The sequence below is a fragment of the Lepidochelys olivacea genome (genome assembly GCF_965140295.1).
Source record: "Lepidochelys olivacea isolate rLepOli2 genome assembly, chromosome: 1".
Classification (NCBI taxonomy): domain Eukaryota; kingdom Metazoa; phylum Chordata; order Testudines; family Cheloniidae; genus Lepidochelys; species Lepidochelys olivacea.
Genome location: NC_140411.1, coordinates 323,547,409 through 323,574,270, shown reverse-complemented (window position 1 = coordinate 323,574,270; position 26,862 = coordinate 323,547,409). Strand labels below are relative to the sequence as shown.

At 40.8% G+C, this 26,862-nt stretch overlaps 1 protein-coding gene across 2 annotated transcripts in view; it reads left to right on the top strand.

Moving 5' to 3' along the window:
• Positions 1–26,862, top strand: part of GRAMD4 (GRAM domain containing 4) — a 148,953-nt gene that overhangs the window by 37,055 nt on the left and 85,036 nt on the right. For both annotated transcript variants that reach the window (XM_084617398.1, XM_084617397.1), the window contains exons 2-3: positions 7,341–7,551; positions 24,718–24,838. In XM_084617398.1, coding sequence (XP_084473524.1) covers positions 7,341–7,551; positions 24,718–24,838 — 332 coding nt within the window. The remainder of the gene's footprint in view (positions 1–7,340; positions 7,552–24,717; positions 24,839–26,862) is intronic.

The following is a 26,862-nucleotide window of genomic DNA, read 5'->3' as shown; positions in this document are numbered from 1 at the left end:
CTTGCTCCTTGTTGGGGTAGATGGATAGGGATAATGGCAATGCTTCTGCAAAAGGTGTAACTGTTCTGTGGATAATAAGACTTCAAAATTCTGCCTTGCAAAGAACTACCAAAATGGCCACGTCTTAGTTTCTATATAAAATGTGCTGTCTTTAGAAATGCAGAAAAGATTATTTAGACACTGCTGCCAACTCAATCCGAAAGTAGAGCTTCTTTCTTGCTTATCACCAGTAACAAAGATTTTACAGGCTAAGTTATGGAATGCAGTGGGTTTGAACAGATGTAACTGACTTGGTAATTAGAATTCTTACACACAAAAAGGAATAAAACCCATCTCACTCTTCTGTAGCTGTAGTATCTCTTCAAGCAGAGGTGACTGGTAACTGCTGATAGTGGGCTCCCTGCTCTGCACTGGGCTGCCCCCGAGTCCTGATTTGCCCTTCCCAGCCGAGCTGCTGCCTGGGCTCCCCACTCCCAGCTGGACAGTTGTTCGGATTCCTGGCTCCCCATTCCCTGCTGGGAGCATGGCAGCCGCCCAGCGGGGAGCAGGGTGTTGAGGGGGTAGGGGCAGCTGTGCTCCTGGCAGAGAGTGGGGAGCCAAGAGCCCTGGTGTCTGCTGTGCTCCTGGCAGGGAGCGGGGAACCTCAGGGCAGCTGGGAATGGGAAGTCGGGAGCCGTGGGAAGCATGGGGGCAACCCACAGGGGAGCTGGGAACCAGGGCAACAGCCTGGCTCCAAGCAGGAAGTCCAGGCAGCCCCCAGGCTCCCATTGAGGAGGCCAGGAGTCTCAAGGGAGCCCAGGGGTAGCCTGGCTCCCAGGGAGAGCTGTGCTTGGAGCTGAGGCTTTCAGTCCCCCACACTGCTCCCCTTAGGTTGGTGGAAGCACTTCTGGTGAGGACGCACACCACCTACTGAAGGAGGACAGTGTGGACATGAATCACCACAGGTAATTACTGTGGTGGCTATAAGTCAACCTAACATAGGTTGACTAAGTTTTTAGTGCAATATGCCTGTAATATGACTATAGTTACTGATTAAACTTGCAACATATTGAATCACCACTGCGTGCCCTCCCCCCTGAGCAATTTGTCAGAATGCACAGGAAGTGGTCACTCTCTTCCAACAAACTCTTGTTAGTCATCGTGTGATAGGTTTAACTAATAATATTTTAAACAGATTTGTTTGCCAGAACTGTCTCATGTTTAAGCTTCTTTTTTCCTAGAGCTCATGTAAGTGTGTTTATAATCAGTGTCTCTAGAGGGTGGGCAGGGAGCAAGATTGTTTTTTAGTTTAAATTGTAGTTTTAGAAAAAAAGTTCCGTACCTCACAACCTTTGTGATTTGCTTTTTGTGACCAAAAGAGTAAGATCATGAAAAGGAAGAGTTGTTTGTGTTACATATGTATTGACCCTGGAAATGCCAATGTTATCTTATTGAAGGTCTGGGATAAAGTAATAGAAATCTAGAAAACATGGTTAATTGAGTACCAGCTGCAGAGTTCAGCGCTAAGACTCCCTTTCTGTCTTTGGCTGAAGTCCAATAACCAGTAATAACATTACTTGTTTGTTAAAATGTATAAAATCAATTTTTCTTAGGGGTTTCTTTGTCAGAATTTTATTTGCCCATCTGGAGTCACACCATGATGGGAGGGTGTCTCTTGCGATTGAACCTGTTGTAAGTTTTTTGGCCAATGCTTATAATTGTTGTTGCTGGGATATAGAACATAGTTGTGTGTATGTGCTTATATTTGTATTTTGGATGTAGCCAACATCAAGTGGCCTTCAGATTAGTAAAGGAATGCTTGGGTGGAAACTGAGTCATGGTAAAAGGAAAATTATTTCCAACACCTTGCATTCTGGGACACTGTTTCTACTTTATTTGGTCACAATGCACACAGTGAAATTCTGGTGCAAAAGGCCCATACGAGCCCCGAACCACTCTCATGCCCTTTAATGCTGGGCTTGAGAGGTGTAGGAAGTACACCCTTTGTACAGATGTAAAACTAACCCAGAATACTCTCCAGTTTTGGAGATCAATAAAAAACAATAATGCTCACAATCTTCAGTTTTCCCCTTCCCTACTCAGTTTTATGGCTTGGGGAAACTGAGTTCTGTTGCCTTGGGCAAATCACTCGTATTGCCAGTGGCAGAGTTAGGCAGAACTCTTGACCCTCAGTCTGATCCACTAGATCATGCTGTGCCTCTGATTTTAAGATTTCCTGTGGCCAAAAAGCAGAGGTAGCCAGAAAGGAGGTGCAAGGAAAAATAATGGAAATCTGTAATCCACTTTTAAAGAGATCCTCCACCCAGGGCTGGATTAAGGTAATCTGAAGCCGTAGGCGCACATGGCTCTGCCTCCTTTCTGTGGCCCTCTCCACCATGTAGAGAGGTGGTGGTAGTAGGGAGGATGCCACTTTTGTACTTCAGGAGTGGCAGCAGGTGTTCCCTCTACCTCAGGAATAGCAGATGTCTGTCTATAATGGAAAGGCAGGGATGTCAGCAGGGGGTTCCCCAGTACATACGCCAATATCTGGGTTAAATCTGCCAGACTTGCTGTGTTCTTCTCTTGCTGCTGCATACTGTGCTCGCTTTAGTAGTGACGGGTTCCCCGCAGTAGTGTGTCTTGCAATTAATACCCTATTAAGGTGCATGGGGCAGGTTCTCTTCTTTCTTGAGCCAGCCAACAGTTTCTTGCTGAAAAGTTCCTTTATAGGGAAGCAGGAAGAACCCTTACATAAACAACAATTTTTTATGAAGTTCAGGGAAATCTCAAGACCCCTTATTTAAAGAGTGCAGGATCAGAAGTTTGATTTTTTTAACTAGTTAATTCAAATTGCATCTCTTTGAAAGCTTCTTGATATTTCTAGATGTCTCTTCTTGTTGAATGTTCTGAAAAATGAAGTGTCCTGCAGCTTGATTCTTACAATTCTGATGCCTTCAAAGATTTAACCTCTGTTTATCTTGCAATGGCAATTAAAAAAAGACAAGAAAATCAGAATAGCTTGAAACTTTTAGTGGCAATGATGTGATAATAAAATAACTACCCTATAGTATAATATAAAGCATCAGGAGTGTTTTTTCATGGCAGCGTAAGATAGAATTAAGGGCTAAATTTTTTAACTGGGTGGTGAAATGTAGCAATGGAACCTAATTTTAATCACTTAAATATGAGTGACATGATTCTTTCCCCCTTAACCTACTATGCTGAGTGTGATTCAGAAGTCTGTTGCTCTCTATTAATTTCATTGCTCTTGAGAACAGCTGAGGTCTTCGAACTGAGTCATCTGCAGCACACTGTTTTGAACACACTTTTCATGTAAATTACACACTCTGCCACTTCTATTTTGCAATGTGCTTTTTTTCCCTAGGGCTTATGTTCTAAAACTAGTCTATTGTAATTGTAAGGAGGAATGTTTCACCACAGAGCCAGTACTGAACTAGTTACCTGTTTCTGGAATTGTAGGTACTTGGTAAGAAATTAGAAATGGGTAAAAACAAAACCATTCATTACATAGTAGTATAATTTAGTTGCTGGACCATGCAGATGTTCTTGACCATGAGAATGTAAATAAAAGAAAATCTAATGGACACAATTTCAAAACAATGTGATAATTAAGCTCATAAATCTCATAAACCACTAGAATTGTGAGTTTGACTCCTTTTGTCATGCTGTGGAAATTTGATGGGCAGTGTAATCTGTTTCCTGTTACCAGAATTAACTTCGCAAAGGGAAAGGTGGGAGGAGGGAAGCTATTTAAACTACATAGTTGCGGGGAAAATATTGCTCTACATCTTTGGTTTTGAGGACTTTATTTTTCAAAATGTGTTTGTAGGAATGGCTTTTTTTGTGTTAAAGTTAATAAATATACACCTGAAAAACTCCATATTAGCAGATATTTCTGGCTTGCTACTGTGTGGTGGTGGGGTTTTGTTAAGAAGGTTATTTTCCTATAGTCCTGCATACACAATCCAGCTATCAACTTTGATGCTCCCTAGTGGGGGAAAAATGACTAGAAGCAGTATGAAATTGACAGTGGAGATTGGGACATGCATGGCAAATCTTTTGGGGCAGGGTGGGGGTTTATTGTGCATGTTTGCAATGTATCTGTAATTTACCAGTAAATCTAATTCTAACCTGTGCTCCCATTTTTATAAATATTGCCGAAGTGTTTAGCAGAAGACTTGTTTTCAGTCTGAAGCTTACTTAATTTTCTAGCTTGGGATGTCCAAAGCTGTGAGAAACTAATTCATAATGCTGATCCTGGGAGTCTACCTAAGTGTTGCCATGTTTGTTGACTTCACTTTTTTAGCAGCTAGTTGCAGAAGTATGACACTAGGTGTGTTGTGTGTTGTAATCAGACAATGCTGCACTTCTGTATAAAAACCGAGTTTACTTATGTCCTAGTAATGTTGCAAACATAGTTTTCTTAAAGGAATAAATTGTGAAGATGGTTGTAGCCATAAGCAATATTACGGAACCAGAAGTCGGGAGTTCTCCATAGTTTTCAGACCTGTACTGGAAAAAATGCTGCTTTAATTTGTACCACCGTTTTCAGTTTATAACTGAAAAAATCATACTTCTGACCAGTAACATCTTTCCTGAAAAAGAGAGAGGAAAATGACTAAGAACTATTTCCTTTCCTTTTTAACGATCAGCCTGATAAGCTGTTTTGGTCCCTGCCAATGTTTGTACCTTGTGGTAGCCTATTTTTGAGCTTAAAATTTAAATTGAAGACTTATTTTGATCAGCAGAGCAAGTTTGTTAGTATTTTACTTTTAAAATGTCTTGCATTACCAGGGTGGTAATAACCCAATTAAAGGTGGACATACCAATTACAGTGGCAAATTAAGCAACCTGACCATGTTTTAAATAGAGTGGAACCTCAGAGATACAAACACCTCGGGAAAGGAGGTTGTTCATAACTGTGAAATGTTTGTAACTCTGAACAAAACGTTATGGTGGTTCTTTCAAAAGTTTACAACTGAGCATTGACTTAATAAAGTGAAATTTTACTATGCAGAAGAAATATGCTGCCTTTTAACCATATTAATTTAAATGAAACAAGCACAGAAATAGTTTCCTTACCTTGCCATGTCTTTTTTTAAAAAATTTTCCCTTTATTTTTTTAAAAGCTTACATTTAACACAGTACTGTACTGCATATTATTTGTGTTTTTTGTTACTGTTGCTGCCTGATTAGGCAATTCCTGTTCTAAATGAGGTGTGTGGTTAACTGGTGAGTTTGTAACTCTGCTGCTCGTAACTCTGAGGTTCTATTGTATACCTAATGCAGAAATCTGCATTTAAATAACATCAAGCTGCCATTATGCCACTAACAGATGCAAAGAAAATATTTTTGTCAAAAATTCAGTCTTTAAACTTGTTGTGTACCATGAATCAAAACATACATGAAACTAGTGTAGCATAGATTCTTGACCTGTAAGTCTTTAGCTTGGAAAAGACTTGTTTTTAATCACAGATGATGTTTTTAATACTCGTTACATGGGTTTCTTACACATCCATTCTCTGCTGTGCCCTCCCCAGCCCATATTTGTTTAATAGGTAAATGTCTTGTAGGCTATGGAAGGGGGTTACTGTGGGACTTTTGTCACTTTCAAATTCACATCTCTAATGTGTCAGTAGTCTTGTCAACATACTAAAAGGACTTTTGCCATGATATAAATTATGTGCCTTCTAAGACTTCACATCTGCTTTGGAGAGACCAGTTTTTTTAGCTGAGGTGCTATGCTGGGAAAGCAAGGATTGTTTCAGGCTGCTGGAATTTGAAGAGGGGCCTCTGCTGGACTCTTTCTCCAATCTGTATTCCCAATATTATCTAACGTTGTGTTGGAATATGAGGCTGAAGAAGAATAGAACAAGCAGTGTATCATTGCTGAGGGTGACAGTAGGGGCAAGGCAGGTAAGGGAAAACTCGTTGGATAGCAAGGAAGGCTAACTTGTATTAGGCACACTGCATGAGAAGGGGGCAGGGGGCCTCCAGTCCTGACAGGAGATTTTGAAGTGGGGAGGTTCATTTTCCTGAGGATTGGGAGGGAACATTCAGGCTTCTATCTGATACAAAGAGGAGAGCTCGGCCAGGAAGTCTGCCCTGCTCCAGTCTTTCAGTAAACAGCAAATATGCTTGCTTTTGGCTTTGTGAGTCAAGCTGCATCCTGTTCAAAAGAAGCTTTTGAAGTCAAATACTTTTCTGCCTCAAATAGTTGAATCTGTTTTAAGAATTAAATTGTGCTCCCTCAAAAATCAACCTCTCCCACCAAGAAAATATCTTGAGTGTAATGGGTGGATTTTCCCTGTTTAAGTTTAGCCTGGATACAAACTGGAAGGCAAAGCAGTTAAACCTCAGATGTTAATTTTTCCATCCGTGTTTTAAAATATAACAGACATTAGCTGTAGAGATGTTATGGATGGTAACTAACTTATATCTTCGTCTTTGATGAAAGACTGAGTTCACAAATTCTTCACATGTTAATATGATGTCCAAACTATTCCATTTATAGAAAACTCTTAGCTGTGTGTCTTGCTCAGTTCCATTTTTTCAGTGCTTTTCTTCATGAAATAGTGTTTTTAAAAAATAATGGTTTGACTAATTTCCCTCCCCCACCCTGGAGAAGCAAGAGAGAAGAAGTCTCTCTTAGCAAGGCTTTGTTTCTCTAGAATTCTGTGTGGATCAGCGAGCAGTGGTGGTTTTGGAGATGGATCTGATGACTGCTTGCACAGATTGAATGTAGGTCAATGCCTCTGTTGAATACTCTTAATTTTGATGAAGTCTTTGATTCCAGTTGGTCGTCTAGTAGATTTCTTCAGTAAATCCTATGCAGTATCTATGCAAGTCCTTGAGTAATACTTTAGCAGTGTGCTGGCCTCTAAACTACCAATTTCTTGCTATGATTTGTAAGTCTCTTGAAAAATGTGATCTCAGCTATTCAGTGGAGGAGTGGTATATCTTGATTAGATGTTGCCGCAAGTCCGTATGTGTGTGAATTTACCCTCAGAATAGACTTAATAAAAAAGCAGAAAACCCAAATGAAACAAACAAACAAAATCCTTTGTGGGTCACTTGAGTTAGCAGGTTGGTACCTGCTGGGAAAGGTCGCCATCAATTATCAGCTATTAGAAACAGGCTCTGCTCACTGTCATACTTGAAAATAAGTGCTTCTTGGAACGCTAAAGTGTTTCCTTCTATAAATAACTGTTTAACCAGAAAGCACTTGAAAAATGATTAAAAGCACTCTTTGTAATTAGAATGTTTGTATTCAGGCATACTGCAAATGTTTTAATAATAATCATTTAATAAAGCATATTGTTTTCTTTTATTTCTTGTAGGGACTCCAACCGTCATGTTAAGGTAAAGCAGAAAAGTGCAGTGCTGAACATGCTAAAGAGGTTAGACAAAATAAGGTTCAGAGGTCACAGGAGAGATGAGTTCCTTGATTTAGCAGAGTCTCCAAATGCTTCAGATACTGAATGTGGAGATGAAATCCCAGTGAAAATACCTCGAACGTCACTCAGAGAGAATGACGAACTAAGAGACCCTGTAAGTATTCAATCTGGCTACATTTTTAAAGCTATTATCAGATTAAAAAAATAATGGAACATGGTAGCTGTTAATGCTGCTCTCCTGATTTTATTTATTTATTTATTTTTTGGAAGTAATATTTCAGGATTAGGAAAGCAAATAAGAGGTGCACAGTTTTGAACATGCTCATATTTTTGTAACTCTACTTCAGTTCTTTGTTTTTGTTTGTGGACGTTAAGCCTATTTACTCTAATGGTCCACTGCTATCTATGTCATGGAAGTATAAAGTTGTATTTAAAATGTGGTGTTTCTTTATTCATGCTGTCCGCTCTTGCTTCCCCTGGATTTTGTGGGCCCATAGGTCTATGGATGTAGTTAGCACAGGAAAGGAAGGAGAATGATACTTAGCAACACCAGCTCGGATTTTTCGGGGCAGTTAAGTGGTGGCAGAATGTTAACCAAGTCTCCCTCAACAAACTAACATACTGTGGAGAATGTGGGAGATTTTTGTATTTCTGTGAATATATTTGTCCCTTAATTTACTTGTTTGATATTATTCTGTCTGACTGCCGTTGAGTTAAATCACAGGAGGTTGTTAGGGGAAAACAAATGAAACATTGACAAGGGAAGATACCTCTAGAGAGAACACCAGCAGAACAATGGGGAGAGCAATTGACTGGGAGATACCCATCTGCCTAGCTCCTGCTAGGTCAAAAGGTTTATTTTGTCCCAGGCCCAAGCCTAGCATCAGAGAGAGCTAAACCATTAAAGATCCCTGTCTATCGAGAAATGGGGGTGAGTAGGAAGCAGTGCTGGAGGTGAGATTGACACACACTTAGAGAATGCTGCTGGAGCTGCCTGTGTCTCTCCCAGTGCAGGAGTAGGGGTCTCTAGGCTGAGTGGAACTTACCTAAACCTCATGCACGTTTTGGCTAAGATGCATGTGTTTAGGCCGCCTTGTTATTTTAATCCATTTCTCTAACTACTGTATTCCTGTTGGGTAATACATAAACCTTCTGTTTTGAAAAGGCTGCACTGTGTTGCTGCATACGCTTTCTGGTTACAAAGCGCGCACTTTCTCTCTCTCTCCCCCTCCTCTAAGACTCCTGCAGGAAGCCAAGCCAAATTGGCTCTGCTAAAGGAGACATGGTGAAATATGGGAGGAGGGGGGCTGAAGCCTAGGGGTCCAGTCTAACAGTAGCAGAGTTGCAGGATGCTTCCTTGAGTGAAGTGGAGACCCACACCCTCTTTCTAGGATGGGTGTACTCACAAGAGACAGCAAAGGGGTATAAGGCATAAATCGCTATGTGAGCCATGATGCATCGACTTGAAACTGCTATATGCCTTTAATCTGAGAAACTCAAAAAGCTTTAAACAGCAATGTCCAGATCTAAAAAGTGCCCTATTCCCATTCAGAATAATAAGAGGTACTGAGGACTTGTGGAAAATCTGGCCATTAAAAATTGCAGTGGCCCTGTGTGGTGGGTGGGGGGTGTCACTTTTTAATTCTCTAATGAAATGCAGCAGCCTTTGGTGTGAAACACAAGGCCTGTTTAACACTATGCAGCAGCTGAGGAAGGGAGGTGAAGGACACGGGTCAAGACTTGCAAAAGTTACTAGTGCTTTTGGACACCTCTGTTTATGGGTCCCCAGACTGAGACACATTTTAAAAAAGAGTGACTTTTCAGAAAAGGATGAACATCTGTCATCTGAAAATCAATCCACTTTTAAGGTGTCTCAAATTGAATGTCCACAAATAGTCATCCAAAATCACTAGTTACACTTAAAATTTTTGGCCACTGTGTACGATGTAAATTGCAATGGAAATTTTTTGTAAAGACAAGTTTCCAGAATTGGAGTTGGGCCTGGACACCAGAACTCACCCCTTTTATTAAGAAATATGCTGTATTATCTTTATTGACCACCGATGGTCTTTGTTCTTACATGTTGTCTGAAATTTGAAATGGTGCTCTCTAACTACTTGCTGGGACACTAGTTCAGTGTTGATGTATTTCTGCTGTACCTGTATGTCCAGTGGTTATCTCTACTCTATCCCATTTACTTAAAGGCTGCTGGCAACCTTACATTAAATCAGGTTAGCTTGATCAGCACAAGGCATGTATTTTTGTATTTTAATGTAATGTTGCTGATGAAATATAATAATGTGTTGATAAATTCAACAGCTATCTGGCTTTTAAGTAACCATATCCTATCAGATGTCTTGCTATTTCTTTAAAGCATGTCACTTAACTTAGACAGGAATTTGGGTTGTGAATTTTTTTCCCTAAATTTTATGCAACAGTTTAGTTCTGTGTCCTCTTTAAATTACATGGAAATCAATAGCTATGCATTGCTTTGGGCAGGAAAAGTACACCAGAAAGGGTATCTTTCTTTCTATACAGGGAGTTGAGTCATTCTGCATATAAAGTTAAGACTGTACCTCTTCCCATTAGACTTTCTAGGCTGTAAAGCACTCTGGTATGTGCTTATGTTCCAGCAGCTTCATGTTCTCAAAAATGGGCACTTTGCTGTATTTGGTCTATGTAAGAGAGTGTTTCTTTCCATACTGACTATATAAATGCAAGAAAGCTACTCTGATTTTCCTTCTAGGGTTTAGCAGAGTTTCTAGTTAAAATTAAAAGCCTTTTGTTTCTGGCCCTGCTTATGACTAATATGGAACTCCGAACTGCACCTAAGGTGGCAGTGATATCGGCACAAGATAAGAATGTCTGTAATGTTTGTCCTGGGTGACAAATAATCAGATTTATCAGGGAGGAAAGAAATTCTTTTGCTTTTAAGGTACTGGACTGTTAAATGGGGATAAAATAATTCTCTACCTTATGGGGGTGTGGAGGATAAGTACATTAATGGTTTGAGATTCCAATACTACAGTGATCGGGGCAGTATAACTGCTAATCAAAATGTAGGTCCTGCTGTCAAAACTCTTATTAACTGACAAGGTGTGTGTGCGTGTGTGTACACGCACGTGTGAGAAAGTGAGGGATAGAGATAAATGGTGCCTGGTTTTAAGGACAGTGACTGTAAATTGGAGGGATTATTTACCAAATGTGAGTACAGTAGTATTAACTCAGAGTTAATACCTTGGGAATGGAGGTTGTTTGTAACGCTGAACAAAATGTAATGGTTGCTCTTTCAAACGTTCACCCATTTATCACTGTATTGACTCAAATTATTGGGCTCAATACAGGGATAAATGGGTGAAATTGAATGGCCTCGGATGTACAGGTAATTAGCAGTGTTCCCTCTAATTTTTCCCACTACTGTGTGGAATAAATTTTGTTATGTGCACCAATATGGTGCACATAACAAAATTCATGTGGTGGGGTGGGGCCAAGGGGTTTGGAGTGTGGGCCGGGGCTCAGGACTGGAGCAGAGGGTGGGGGTGCAGGCTTGGGGTGGGGGTGCAGGCTCTGCGGTAGGGCCAGGGATGAGGGGCTCAGGGCTGGGGCAGAGGGTTGCGGGGGTGAGGGGTCTGGCTGGGGGCGTGGGCTCTGGAATGGGGCTGGGGATGAGGGGATAGGTTCAGTGGGGCTTCCCAGGGCTATGGTGGGGAGAGAGGACTTCCCACCCCCGGCAGCACCTGGGCTGGGGGTGAGGGGGAGGAAAGGTGCCTCTCCCCACCACAGCAGGTCCAGGCCAGGCTGGGTCAGGGCCGGGGGAGGGGTGCCTTTCCCCCTGTCGTGGCAGGTTCCATGCTGGGCTGGGTCGGGGTGCTGCGGCAGGTCCAGGGCTTGGGGAGAGGCATCTCTCCCCACCACAGCCCTAAGCACCTGTGTGACACTTAATAGGCAGCCGCACAGCTTTGTGGGAACTTGGGTAGTCAGACTAGATGATTAACGGTCCCTTTTGGCCTTAAACTCTGTGTTCTAACTCTTTTACCTGAGGAAAAGAAATCTCTCAAGTATCAAAATCCCAAGGTTTGCTGGTAAAGTTTTAAAGAAAGCCCGACCACTGAACTGGTAGAATTCACTGGCTAAATACCTGGAACCAGAATTTGAAGTGCTTACACCAGCCTAGGAGTAGTCTCGTCTGTCAGTGAAGAGAGACTGTTTTCTTAATTTCATTCAGGTCATTTCAGTGAGTAGTTTATTCAAAGTTCAGAAACCAGTTGGTGGCTGAAAAAGAGGGAAAGCTTGTTTCCTCTTCCAATCATGAATAAAAATAAGGTGTGAAGATAAGTTCTTCTAGTTGTAAAATCTTAAAGGTTATGGTGACCAAACATAATAGGATCGATGGATTAACTGCAGATAATCAGTTAACCTTCGCTTAATCAGTTTTAAATGCAAAACATGTTTTGAGAAACTTTACTTATGTATCCAGTACCTTTAAATTAGTTTTAACTAATGAAAAACAACTTTAGAATGCTGTTCCTGTGCCTTAATTGAAGTTCAATTTCCATCCAAACGGAGCTTTGTAATAAAAAATAAAAAAATCATCAATCACCATCAAATAAGAAATGATAATAGAAGTGAAACTTAAGAATCTGAATATGTTGTAAGCTGCATAACTGCTTAAATAAATGTGTGGCTATAGTGTACTATCCTGGTTGGTAATTAGTATCATATTTAGTATGAAAGCTATGTTTAATTGCAAATGTACATGTTATAATGAAAGTGGATGGGTCATTCTGCAAGCAGATAACAAGATTAGCTAACACACCTGAGCTAGTAGTAGTATTAATAGGGGATTTTAACTTCCCTGATATCTGTTGTAAGATTGTTACAGCAAAATATTATATGTCCTGCAAGTTCTTAGCATGTGTAGGGGACAACCTTCTGAGGAAACAAGGGGATCATTCATTTTGGATCTGGTTTTGACAAACAGGGATGATTAGTTGCAAACATGAAGGTGGTCAGGAACTTGGAAGGAAGTGATCATGGTCTAATAGAATTCAAGATCCTAAGGAATGGAGGACATGAGAACAGCAAAACAAGGACACAAAACTTCAGAAATGCAGACTTTAACCAACTGAGAGAAATAGGAAAGACCCCATTGAAAGAGCAATTAGAAAGAAAAGGAGTCAAAAGGGGCTGGCAGTTTTAAAGATGTAATACTAGAGGCTCAACATCAAGGTACTCTGATGCAGAGGAAAGATAAGAGCCACAAGAGGCCAGTGTGGCTGCACTAGGAGCTTTTTAGCTATCAAAAAACCTAAAGGGATACCTACAGGAAATGGAAGGAGGGTGATGTCACCAAGGAAGTATACATGGGAATAGCGCGAGTGTGTAAGGACAAAATCAGGAAAGCTAAGGCAAAGAATGTTTGTGACAACAAGAAGGGGTTCTACAAATAAGTCAGACGAAAAAAAGATAGTGTGGGTCTTCTGCTCAATGGAGAAGGTGAGCTGGTAACGGAAGATGATAGGAAGGCAGGGCTGTTCAATGCCTGTCTTGCTGCAGTCTTCTCACAACAAATAACGTGACTGGACAACTAGCAAAGTTATCGTAAACAGTAAAGGGGAAGGGATGCAGATCAGGATGAGTGAAGAACACATCAGAGATCTTCTGACCAATTTGAATGAATTCAAGTCAGCAGGGCCTGATGCTATTCACCACTGGGTACTGAACGAATTAGCTGAAGAAATTTCAGAGCCACTGGCAATAATATTTGCAAACTCATGCATGACAGGAGAGGTCCTGGAAGAGTGGAGAAGAGTATTGCCCATCTTGAAAAGGAGGAGCCAGGGAACTATAGACCAATCAGCCTGACTTCAATACATGGGGAGTTATTCAATTTGCAAATACCTGGAGGATGAAGGGGGTAATCACTAGCAACCAGCATGGATTTACTAAGAATAAATCATGCCAAACCAACTTGATTTCCTTCTTTGGTAGGGTAACTGGTTTGGTGGATAGAAGGAATGCAGAGGGACATAATATACCTGGACTTTAGCAAGGCTTTTGACACAGTCCCACATGACATTCTGGTAGGTAAGATGGAGAAATGTGGGCTTGGCAAAACTGCCATTAAGTGGACACACATTTGGTTAACCAATAGCAAACAGAGTAACTATTAATGGAATGGTGTCAGATTGGAGAGAGGTCTCAAGTGGGGTTCTACGGGGATCTGTTGTGGGTCTGGTGTTTAACGTCTTCATTAATGATCTGGATGTAGGAATAGGGAGCACAGTGATCAAATTTGCAGCTGCCACAAAGCTGGGGGGGTTGCCAACTCTTGGGAGGATAGAGCTAAAATTCAAAGGGCTCTTGATAAATTGAAGAAGTGGGCTATAGATAACAAAATGAAATTCAACAAAGGCAAACGTAAGGTGCTACACTTGTGGAAGAAAAATCAAATGCACAAATACAGAATGGAAGATAACTTGCTTGGTAGCAGCACTGCTGAGAAGGATCTGGGAATTGTGGTGGATCACAACCTCAACATGAGTCAGCAATGTGATGCTGTTGCAAAAAAAAAAAAAAAAAGCAAATGCAATTTTGGGTTGCATTAAACAGAGGCATAGCATGCAAGTCATGGGAGGTTATAGCACCACTCTACTCGGGTCTGGTTAGGCCTCAGGTGGAGTACTGTGTCCAATTTTGGTCACTAATATATTAGAAAGGGTGTAGAGAAACTGGAAAAGATCCAAGGACCAATGACAAAGATGATCTAAGGGATGGAATGCAATCCATATGCGCAAAGCCTGAAGGAACTGGGTATATTTCGTTTGGAAAAGAGGCGATTAAGGAGGGACATGATAGCAGTCTTCAAACACTTGAAAGACTGTCTAAAAAAAGATGGAGAAAAGTTGTTCTCTCTTGCCACAGAGGGCAGGACAAGAGGCAATGGGTTCAACCTACAGCATAGTTGATTTAGATTAAATCTCAAGAAAAACTACTTAATTGTAAGAACATTAGCAGAATGGAACAGACTGCCTAGTGAAGTTGTGAAAGCTCCTTCACTGGAGGTTTTCAAAAGGAGGCTGGATAGCCAACAGTCTTGGATGGTTTAGACACAACAAATCCTGCATCTTGGCAGAGGTTAGACTAGATGACCCTTATGGTCCCTTCTAACCCTATCGTTGTATGATTCTGTGGATACCAGTGAATGAGAATCAACCTTTTTTTGGGAAAATTGATTCAAATTAGTTATTTAAATCAAAGTTGTTGATAAAAATCACTAATTTAAATCAATTCACCCCGATTGTAACCATGTTGCCTCTCAGTAATCTTTGTGATAAACTAAATAGATTGCGCTGTTTAAATCTCTCAGTGGATGGAGAAAATGCCTTACCTTGAATAATTTTTGTGGCTCCTTTCTGCACTCTTATGTTTCAGAATCCTTTTTAGGAAGTGGACATCTGAACTGTACGCATTATTCCAGTATCTTTCACTAATGCTGTATATGGAGGTAAAATCACTTCCCTACTCCTATTCACTACTCTGCTGTTACATATCCAAGGATCGCGCATTAGTCCTTTTTGCCATGTCATAGTCTGAGCTCATGTTGAGTTTGTGCACTGACTCCTAAATCCTTTTTAGAGTCATTACTTTCCAGGGTACAGTTTCTCATTCTGTAGGTATGGCTTGCATTCCCTTTTCCTAGATGGACAGTATAACTTTGCATTTGGTTGTATTAAAATGCATTAAAACATTAGTATTGCTGCTTTGTTTGGTAAGATGCAACCTGTTATAGTGGCTCAGGCTTCAAACTGGAAACAGCAGATCTGCCTTTTATTCCTCAGCTCTGCCACTGACTTGCTGTGACCATGGCCAATGTCTTGACTTCTGTGCCTTAGCTTTTCCTAGCTGTGAAATAAGGTGGTAATGCTTATTCACCTTTGTAAAACTTTTTGTGTCCAAAGGATGGAGAAAACATTTTACAGTGCTAAATGCTGTTTAATGGGATTAATTGATATTTGTGTGCAAAGGAACTGTGGGCAGTTTGTTTGTTGATAATTCATATAGTCTCTTGGAAAAACCAAGGTTCTGTGCAAAACTTATTAAGAACCTGCATTGAATGGACAAAGTGAGACTGCAAATTGATGCTGCTACTTTGTCCTTAACTGGGTACTCTTTTGTACCTGGCATGTCATCTGAAAACACAATGTACCCAACTTACAATGAAAGTCCACCACCTGACTCCTAGGATTAAATCTGACCGAGTTATTGTAGTGTATAAAATGTGTAAAAAAATTAATTGTTGAGCATCACTTTAAATTGAACCTTTAACATTACTGTCCCCAAACTATTTCTACATTGCTCTGAAGATGCAAAGCACCATGTGAATGCTACTAGTTCTGTAAAATGTCTTTCAGTATTTAATATCTAAACTAGAATAGTATTAGATTTTTGGGGTTGTGTGGCATGCAACAGGGTCCCTAGTTTTAACTTTTTGCTGTTCTTCAAACTCTGGAAATAATTCCAAATTCTACATGTTAATTCAGAGAGTTTTACCAACTTACCCACTTTTCCTTTCACTCTTCTCTCTCTCTCTCTTTTTTTTTTAACACATCCCAGAGCCCTTTGTTCCAGACACACCGTTCTTCCAGTCAGAAGTACTGGGCAGTACTTGCCTCCCTTTATAACTAAGGCCACTCTTTGGATGGCCAAGTAGGTTACCTTGAAATGACAAGTGGTATTATCTCCCAAGGGCTTGGTATGCTGCCTTGTCACTCGCTCACATGTTGTTGCCCTCGGTAATAGGAGACCAACTTAAGAATGATGTCAGTATCTAAGAAGGGTTTCTTTAGGTATGTTGGCAACAAGAAGAAAGCCAAGGAAAGTGTGGGCCCCTTCATGAATGAGGGAGGCAACCTAGTGACAGAGGATGTGGAAAAAGCTAATGTACTCAATGGTTTTTTTGCCTCTGTCTTCACTAACAAGGTCAGCTCCCAGACTGCTGCGCTGGGCATCACAACATGGGGAATAGATGGCCAGCCCTCTGTCGAGAAAGAGGTGGTTAGGGACTATTTAGAAAAGCTGGACGTGCACAAGTCCATGGGGCCGGATGAGTTGCATCCAAGAGTGCTAAAGGAATTGGCGGCTGTGATTGCAGAGCCATTGGCCATTATCTTTGAAAACTCGTGGCGAACGGGGGAAGTCCCGGATGACTGGAAAAAGGCTAATGTAGTGCCAATCTTTAAAAAAGGGAAGGAGGAGGATCCGGGGAACTACAGGCCAGTCAGCCTCACCTCAGTCCCCGGAAAAATCATGGAGCAGGTCCTCAAAGAATCAATCCTGAAGCACTTACATGAGAGGAAAGTGATCAGGAACAGTCAGCATGGTTTCACCAAGGGAAAGTCATGCCTGACTAATCTAATCACCTTCTATGAAGAGATTACTGGTTCTGTGGATGAAGGGAAAGCAGTGGATGTATTGTTTCTTGACTTTAGCAAAGCTTTTGACACGGTCTCCCACAATATTCTTGTCAGCAAGTTAAAGTAGTATGGGCTGGATGAATGCACTATAAGGTGGGTAGAAAGTTGGCTAGATTGTCGGGCTCAACGGGTAGTGATCAATGGCTCCATGTCTAGTTGGCAGCCGGTGTCAAGTGGAGTGCCCCAGGGGTCGGTCCTGGGGCTGGTTTTGTTCAATATCTTCATAAACGATCTAGAGGATGGTGGGGATTGCACTCTCAGCAAATTTGCGGATGATGCTAAACTGGAAGGAGTGGTAGATACGCTGGAGGGCAGAGATAGGATACAGAGGGACCTAGACAAATTGGAGGATTGGGCCAAAAGAAATCTGATGAGGTTCAATAAGGATAAGTGCAGGGTCCTGCACTTAGGACGGAAGAATCCAATGCACAGCTACAGACTAGGGACCGAATGGCTAGGCAGCAGTTCTGCGGAAAAGGACCTAGGGGTGACAGTGGATGAGAAGCTGGATATGAGTCAGCAGTGTTCCGTTTTTACCAGGAAGGCCAATGGCATTTTGGGATATATAAGTAGGGGCATAGCGAGCAGATCGAGGGACGTGATCGTCCCCCTCTATTCGACATTGGTGAGGCCTCATCTGGAGTACTGTGTCCAGTTTTGGGCCCCACACTACAAGAAGGATGTGGATAAATTGGAGAAAGTCCAGCAAAGGGCAACAAAAATGATTGGGGTCTGGAACACATGACTTATGAGGAGAGGCTGAGGGAACTGGGATTGTTTAGTCTGCAGAAGAGAAGAATGAGGGGGGATTTGATAGCTGCTTTCAACTACCTGAGAGGTGGTTCCAGAGAGGATGGTTCTAGACTATTCTCAGTGGTGGAAGAGGACAGGACAAGGAGTAATGGTCTCAAGTTGCAGTGGGGGAGGTTTAGGTTGGATATTAGGAAAAACTTTTTCACTAGGAGGGTGGTGAAACACTGGAATACGTTACCTAGGGAGGTGGTAGAATCTCCTTCCTTAGAAGTTTTTAAGGTCAGGCTTGACAAAGCCCTGGCTGGGATGATTTAATTGGGGATTGGTCCTGCTTTGAGCAGGGGGTTGGACTAGATGACCTCCTGAGGTCCCTTCCAACCCTGATATTCTATGATTCTATGATTCTAAGATACACATAAAACAAGCAAGTACATTAGCTTACAGTGCAGTTTTGCAAGCCTCACCTGACACTCTCTTCTTATCCTAAGCCAGTTAATCAAACTGTGGTTTTCTTCATTCTCCATGGCTAGGTGCTCAAAATTAGCTGCAGACTCAAATGTTCAGACGCTCATTTTTGTACATAGTATTTTGATTGTACTGAACTTTTTGTATTTTTAACTCCTTTAGATTTATGCTTCCTAGAAAGTGTATCATATATTGAAGGTGTCCTAGACATTGTGCAAAGTACATAGCAAGAAAAAATACCAGATGACTGAACTGTGCCATTTACCATAAACCAAACCATCAAGCCAGGCAAATTACAACTACAATTACCCTCCTTGACCAACAGTGCACAATATTCACCATATTAAGATATATTTATATTAAATAAGAGGCACCGTTGTCCAATAGCTAAAGCACAGGATTGGGAATGAGGAGGCCTAGGTGCTCTGGTCAGTGAGGGCAATGGCCAACATCTTACACGTCTTTTATCATTTCTTTAAATAATAGTTTAAGATCTCTGCTTTGGATGTTCGATGTGAATGAGTAAAAAATGAGACATTGGTGGAATATAGCCTTGAGTAAGTCTGTTGCCTTTTACTCCTGGGGGAATTCTGCGTCACTGCGCTTGTGCAGAATTCATGTTCCCCACAGATTTCTTTGCTTCCCTGCAGAAAAATGACTCCTGAGAGGGAAGCAAAGGGAAGCCGCAAGAGTGGTCCTGTGCCCCATCCCTGGCAGTGCAGGCAGGTTGGTTTGGGCAGCCAGGGCAGCCAGTAGAGACATAAATCACCGCCAGGGCGAGGGGGGATTAGGGCTGGGCAGTCGTGTGTGTGAAAGAGAGAGAGAGAGACTGTCCGTCTTGCTCGCTGTTGCGGCACACTCGGCGTGGAGGGGTAGGGCTTTGAGGTGTCTCTGAAGAGGTAGGCGTGGGGCAGGCTCTGTTCCCTCAGGCAGAGCAGAATGTAGCAGCCTGCCTGCTTAATGAATTGTTCCCATTGTTCTTAGTGAATTCCCCCAGGACTATAAAACAGGTGTAAAAAATTTTAAGGCTCCTTTACGTTGCTAGGGTGATGTAAAGGAGCCTTATTGTAAAGGACAGTGTGGCCTTATAAATACTTATGGTGCTTTAGTGATTAGAATTGGTCTAAATGTTTGGACTGAAAAAGTTTCCTATCAAAATGTGCTCCATGAACTGTTTGCTACTGACCTTTTTTGAGATGGTCAGTAGCCAGTATAAATTGTGAGTTTGATTCCCCAGCCCTCAGTTGCCTATGATGTAACACTAAGCATATGGCTGCATATATTTGTTGACTAATAACTAGAAGTTAAGGGGGTCAACATGAGCTCCATTACTATTAGAGAAAGGGGGTTTGGTGATTTCCTCCAATGCTCCCCAGTCCCATTCTCCATCCATTGTATTGTAGTTTAAATAGATGACCAAAATAATTGAAACCAGCTTGATTATATTGTACAGATTATAATATGCAGAATTTGCAGAATTTTAAAATATTGTGCACAGAATTTTTAATTTTGTGCAGAATTCCCCAAGAAGTAGCCCTTAAACTTGTGTATTGCTTTTAATGTAATGCATTGCCAACTACCATTCTCATACTTCGTGACTGAGTGGTGTCAATATCCTCAGTATTAAACAAGCAGAAGACACATAGTTTCTGGTTTAGGGAGTTTGCAATATGAATTTGAATGCAGACTGAAGCTGAGAGTTGCTTACTGTGAAATGCTTTTGTATGCACTACCCTTTAAATCCTGAGTTGGTGGGTTACTGCTTCAAACCACAGAACTTTGGTGGTGATCTGAAGCATGTGTGCCACTATCTTCCTTCGCGCTACTCCCTTCCATTGCTGAGCCGTCACTCTCTTGGCTCTTGTGATGTTGTCATTTCAGTAGTTGTCAGAAAGTCTTAGACCTTGTCTTCACTATAAAATTTAATTGTGTTCAAATGTTAACTACCGTGATGCTTCCTACAACTCTGTATATAGGAACACTTTGTGGTCAGCATCATATCAACTAGTCCTAATTTTGTCCGGGCTAGAGAGGAACTGAACTGCCTAATGTGAGAAATTAGCAGAAAACTATTCTGCTTGGGAATCTCTTTCCAGGCTTTTTCTACACATCACAAAGATGCAAGAAGGGGCATAAGCCTGATTTCTGCCTGCCTCCCTCTTCCACTTCCTTTTTAAAGTGAGCAATTTTCCTGCATTTGGCCACACTGGCAAACCTTGCTAACTCCTTTGTATCCTGGATTACTGGTAGCTTTGCTTCCCCCTTCCTGGTTGCTCCCAGGCATTCAGGGATATATTACGTATTTGATATGAATCCAATTTTGAGATGTACTTCTTTTTAAACTAAGAAAAATTAATCCCATGGTGGCTTCCAGAATCGCATGGAATTGACTTTGGTGGAGTGATTGAATAGTGGGGTCTGGGTTGTAGCTCTTCAAAAGCAGTGTCCTTAGAGATTTCCTGATATGGTTCTGCTGGCCAGTGAATATTTCTGCTTGGTATGGCATCCTGTTCTGTGACATTATGCAGTTTGATGTGTGGTATGCTGTGGTACAGTTCCTTAAACAGCCCTGTATTATCTCTTTTACACTGGGAGTTGAGGATCTGTCACTTGCAAGTGCTTGATGCCGACTACATAACTGATAGCTGATGCTTAAGGGTGTGGCTTTTTCACACCCCTGTGCACTGTAGCTATGTTGACATAAGTCTTAAGTGTAGAGTAGACCTGAGTTTCTTCAGATGTCTTACAAATAATAACAAATGAAGTTTTGTAACAGCTTTGTAAGTGTACTAGATGATTCATATTTACAGATGAGGAAACTAGCCAATAAGATAGTTTTCAACAATGGTTTTAAACAGGTTGGATTGATTTTTAAATTAGTGATTTAAATCACCAAACAGGGAACCTTGATTTGTAAATCATAGACTTTAATAATTTTCCAAAAGATGGGTTGATTCTCATTGGTTAATAACAATTCAAATATGTTGCTTTTCAACTAAATATAGCCTTTACTCTACATTTGGGGCTTCTTTTTGCTAGCTAGGAGGATATATAGTATCTACACACACCTATATAATTGCTTAAATAACTTAATTTACATGTATTGAGATTTTTAATTTTTACATTTTTATTAGAAAATGGTGAATGATTCATTTCTTATTTACTAGATTAATATCTTGAGACTTGTGTCAAGCTCTACTAGGATTGAAATTCAAATTCAGTTAATGATCAAAAACAACTGTTTATTTTTATTTTTCTAATTAAATAAAGCTAACTTAAAGTTGTTGGATACATAAGGGAAATCATTTTTTTGGCATTGAAAACTGATTTACTAAACAAAGGAAGTATTATCTGTAGTTTAATATATTGAAATGCTTGTTTCTGGTAATCATGTCCTTCCGCAGTTTAGAACTAGTAGATCTGATCCTCTTACACTTAGTTTTTATTCATAGATTGGAAGAGGAAAACAACCTTGCCTACTTCTTAAACTTCCAGGTGACATTACTTAACTTTTGAATGAAGTAGTCATTGAACTGAACCAGTTGAATAAACTGAAATGAAGAAAATAGTCTCTCTGAACCTGCAGAAGAGGCTAGTGCTATCAAAAGCTGGGTTAGCACTTCAGCAAATTCTGGTTCCTGTTGTCTGACTTTCTTTAAAACTTGGCAGAAAAATGTACTGTTTAAGTACAAAAATATTAAATGATTTTAATAGATTATAATAAATGTAGGCCTTAACATAGGTTACCAATTTCAAATTTAATTTTATATTTTTTTAAAAGTAACCTTTGTTTGAAGTTAAAAAATCAGATTTTTTTTTAATCATCAATTTTTATCAATCCTGATTTGAAATCTTGTAAGAATAGAATCTGTTATATTACAGTTCATTAGTGTGAAATTCAAGTTCTGCATCTTTATAACTCCAAGAAAACATGTACATTTAATAAAATGGTACTGTGATGGTTCTTGAGGTACCCAGGACTGAGAGTCAGGTTTCATGGAAAAACACCTGCTCAGCAAGGTATCTCTTCAGTGAATGGATGCACGGAAGGTCTTTCTCTTCTCTTTCACATACTGAATCAGTCTTTTGTTTCTGTTCACTAAGGGCTTGTCTACATTACCCGCTGGATCAACGGGCAGCAATCGATCCCGGGGGAGGGGGTGGGGTGTCAATTTATCACATCTAGTCTAGACGCAATAAATCGACCGCCGAGCGCTCTCCCGTCAACTCCAGTACTCCACCAGGGCAAGAGGCGCAGGCGGAGTCGACGGGACAGCGTCAGCCATCGACTTACTGCAATGAAGACACCGCGGTAAGTAGATCTAAGTACGACGACTTCAGCTACGTTATTCACGTAGACAAAGTTGCATAACTTAGGTCGATTTCCCCCCTCCCCCCCACCCTAGTGTAGATCAGGCCTAACAGGGTTCGCAAACTTCTTAGACTAGGAACTATGTGTCTTCTGCTTCTGAGGATATTGACACCACTCAGCCACAAAGTCTGTTATAATGTTTCTTGTTACCTTCAAATGGCTTTGATTGTTTACAGTTAGTTTTCCATTGACTGTTCGGGGATGGGGCAAGGGTAGGCGATTGAACCATATATTACAAAATTGGCCTGCCAGGGAGGGGTAACAACTCCCTCCCGCTTGAAAGGGTCATCACCGACACATGATTCCCTGGATCACTCACCCAGGATCATAAGGGTATAATTTTCAACAGTTACATTATTCCTTAAATATTATCTCCATACACACATCTTGTAATTATTAAGGGTATTGATAAGTTACAAGCTTTCAGTAGAGATCTTATAAGCTACTCCTTGTGGATAAATTATCATGAAACAGTATATTAGGTGTAGTGAGTTTCAGGTCTGATATAGGACTTGATCATAGAGAACAGTGAACCCTTTTGCCTGTTGGCACCAATGGGCCTCTGTGTTACAGGTACATTGACAGGGTACTTAAAAAGTGTAAATCATTCCTAACAGTGAAAATGTATATGCTGTGTATGTTGTGAATAAATCACTGATCTGCTTTTAAAACTTTTGGATGACATACAAAAGAACACTTTAAAAACTAAATACTTTGTTTTTAAACATTTAATTTATTTTAAAATTTAAAACAGTTCTATTAACTTGCTGAATTACTTGACTATATTTAGATCATATTATATTAATTCAGTTACTGGATTTTATTTTTGTATAAAATGTTTCATTTCTTTCAAAAGTACTCATGTTCTCACTTGAGTTCTGAATGTATACAGATGACTAAACCATGGGCTAAGAATAAAAAATCACCTTTGCTTATAAAATGAATAGTATAAAAACTTGCATCTGGTAAGCATTTAATACCAGGAGTAGCTCCAAGAACTTGCACCCAAAATCAATCTATAGGGTTTGTACATTGCTAGTTGTGAGTGCACATGTTGTTTTAATTAACTGTCTTGCAAAACAGAAATCTGTCTTCCTTGTAATTTAACAGACTTCTATTTCCAAAAATGTAGCATACTCACCTGACTTTTACTATGAAAGTACATCTGTTCCTTTGTTGTTTCACTTTGTGCAAGCTGCTGCTGCTTCAGTTGGAAGCCATGCATTCTTTGATTTTCACATTCTGCAGTATTTCCAGTGCTTAGTTTATGTGGCCACTGCTGGTAAAGATGATGATAGATCACCTCCAAAAGATGCAAGAGCCTAGAGTTTTTGTCCTGCAGCATCATCTTTTGGACACTACCCACATTCATTTAAAAATGAAACAAAATAGCCCTGCTGGATTTTTATTGCCTTTCTTGCATCAGGATTGTAGATTTTCTTCTTTCAGGATTATGTCTTGATGCTAAAGTATTCACACATATGTGAGAGAGGATTTTGTACAGAATGGTAGTCAGTGCTTAGAAAATCTGTTTTTGTTAGGTAGGGCTTGTCTGTGCTACAGGGGATTACAGCACTATAGCTATGGAACTGCAGCTCTGCCTTTGTGACACCATAGTGTAGACATACAGTACCGCAACTGAATTAACTCCTCCTGTAGTAACTGCACCTCCCTGAGCAACAGTAGCTAGGTCAGCAGAAGAATGCTTTCATCAACCTTACTGTGTCTGCACTGGGTGTTGAGGTCGGCATAGCTGTGGCACTCAGGAATGTGGCTTTTTAACAGCCCTGAGAGCTGTAGGTATGTCAAACTAAGTTTTAAGTGTAGACCAGGACAAAGATTGTTGCTTGTGTGCATATTGGATTTTCTTTTGTTTTAATTGGCCATGTGTCAAATTAAAAGGAAAGGGGCGTTATTTGAAATGCACCTTCAGCCAGCAGGAGGGAAGTGAAATGATCATCATGTTGCAGCAACTATAGAATCTTTCTAGGCAAACACACTGAGCAAACCTGTTTGAGGGAGATGATGTATGTTTGATCAGCTGTTATTGATTCATTTTCAGTAATTCTAATGCTGAATAAGAGCGTTGCTGAGTTGTTGGCTTCAAATGCTTACACGTTTTTTCACACAGCTCTTTGTTTACTGTCTTTTAGGTAAATTGAAGTATTTAAATGACGCTTCAGGGAGAAGCTTCCTTCTGAGTTGTCAATGTTTTTTTCTTCTTTCCCCCCCGCCCCCCAATCCTTTTTCATAGGCTGGTCCAGGGACCATCAACATGGCATCAGGAGTCCAGGATTTTAACAGAACAGAGTCTGATAGATTAAATGAGATCAAAGGTCACCTGGAAATCGCCTTACTGGAAAAACACTTTTTACGTAAGTAATAAAGAATGCTCTTGAATAAGAAATGTCCGAGCTTATTGAAATATGGCTTGGTGTACATGGAGAGTAGGAAAATATGGAAAACCTGTTTGGCAGTGCCTGAGTTTTTTTGGTGCATGCCGTCTGTCTTTGGGTTTGATGCAAGATGTGTACCACATATAAGGTGGTCTTCAGAAAAGTGACAAGGTGTATTTTTTTGTTTTTGTTTTTGTTTTTTTTTAAAAAAAAGCCTCATCAGAATAATTCAGAGTGGCGGTAGGTTTTTGAAAAAAATCTATTTATAAATTCGTAGGAAAAGGGAAAAAATAAGTGTTTCTTTCAAATATTTTATGTACTATATGCAGTTGGTGAATGTTTCATACATATTGACATCTGAGGGTAGCTCTAAAATAACAATGTGCTATTTCTTTCCCTTATCCTAGTAGCTTAATTATGGGAAGGGGGAAAGAAGATTTTTTTTTTTAAATAAGTCAAATTAAGCATTTCCTTAGCAAGTGCTCTGCTTTGCCAGACACATCTTAAAATATGTATGTTTTTCTCTTTTAATTATATGGAAACTGTTACTAAATATAAAATGTTGGTGGTCCGTAAAGTAGCAACTAAATTAAATATAGGCATGAAAGAATTCCCATTCATACCCAGAAGTTATGGTATTGTGGAATAGAAAAGCTGTAGGAATCTGACTGCACTTCTATGTTAGTAACATTGGAGTTCAAATTTGTCAGGTAGTTACATTAAGACAAACATTAAGGATAGGAGTGAAAGGCAAACAATTCTCTTTTTAGCTGATATTAAGAAAATCTGTTCTTCTGACTGATCATAAAATTTGGTGCTCATGTATTGTTAAAGTTGGTGTTCTCGCTCAATTGCTTCCCTACAAGAGGCAATTTTAATGCACTTTTTTAAAACTTCAAAATATTAAGTTTCAAAGAAAAATAAAATCCCATGACCTGTCCCTGACTTTTACTAAAAATATGCATGATAAAATGGGAAGGGACTGCCCAGCCACCCCGCAGCTGCCAGCTCTGGGGCCCCCACCACCCATGGGGACTCAGCTCCAGGGTCCCTCTGCCTCCAGCAGCACAGGGGAACTGCAGGGTCCCTCTCCCCAGTAGCGGGGAGCTATGGGAACCCCCCTGCTGCCACTGCAGTGGGGAACTGCGGGGGGTGCCCCGGCCCACCCCACTGTGGCAGCCGGGGAGCTGCGGGGGTCCCCCTGCTCCCCACCCCACAGTGGCGGCCAGGGATCTGCGGGGTACCCCCCGCCTCCGATGGCCTGGGAGCTTGGAGGCTCGCTGCCACAGCTCCCTGCCACTGTGGGAGGTGGTGGGACCCTGCAGCTCCCAGCCACTGGGGCTGAAGTCACAGAGGTCTTTGGAAGTCATGGATTCCATGACTTCCATGACCTTCATGACAAAATCATAGCCTTACTCATGAAATACAGATCAATTTCCCCCCGCCCCTTGTAAGAAACCCCTTGTCGTATTGCCAAAGCAGCAGCCTTGCTTATACTGCAGTGACAGAATCTTGTCCTGACTGAGGCTGGGTAGCAGCCAAATATGGATACAAAAAGGGGAGTTGTAGTGAAGAAATCACCAAAATTTTACATCTTAAAATACATTTCTAGCCTGATTATTCTAATCTGGCTGCTGATCTATTGTACTAGACCAGAATTTATTTTCCTGATATGGTTCCTTTCTCCTTTCCATTCCCTGCCCCCCTTGCGCATGCTCTCTAGCTTGAACAAATGCTAAGTGTGGTGTTGTGTTTTTTTTATAGATTATGGTATCAGCCCAGATAATGGTGAGCATCCCGTGGTACTAGCAGTGTTTGGTTGCCTCCAGGGGGAGATGCATGCTGAATAGAAGAATATGATTGAAACATGAAGTCTGTTTACTTTATCCTTGGAGGATAGATTTCAAAATGGAGGACGAGAGTGGGGCTGTCAAAAGTAAAATATAGAAAACTGTAAAGGGAGGCTTGTCATGCAGCTGTCTGCAAAATACATCTTGTATAAA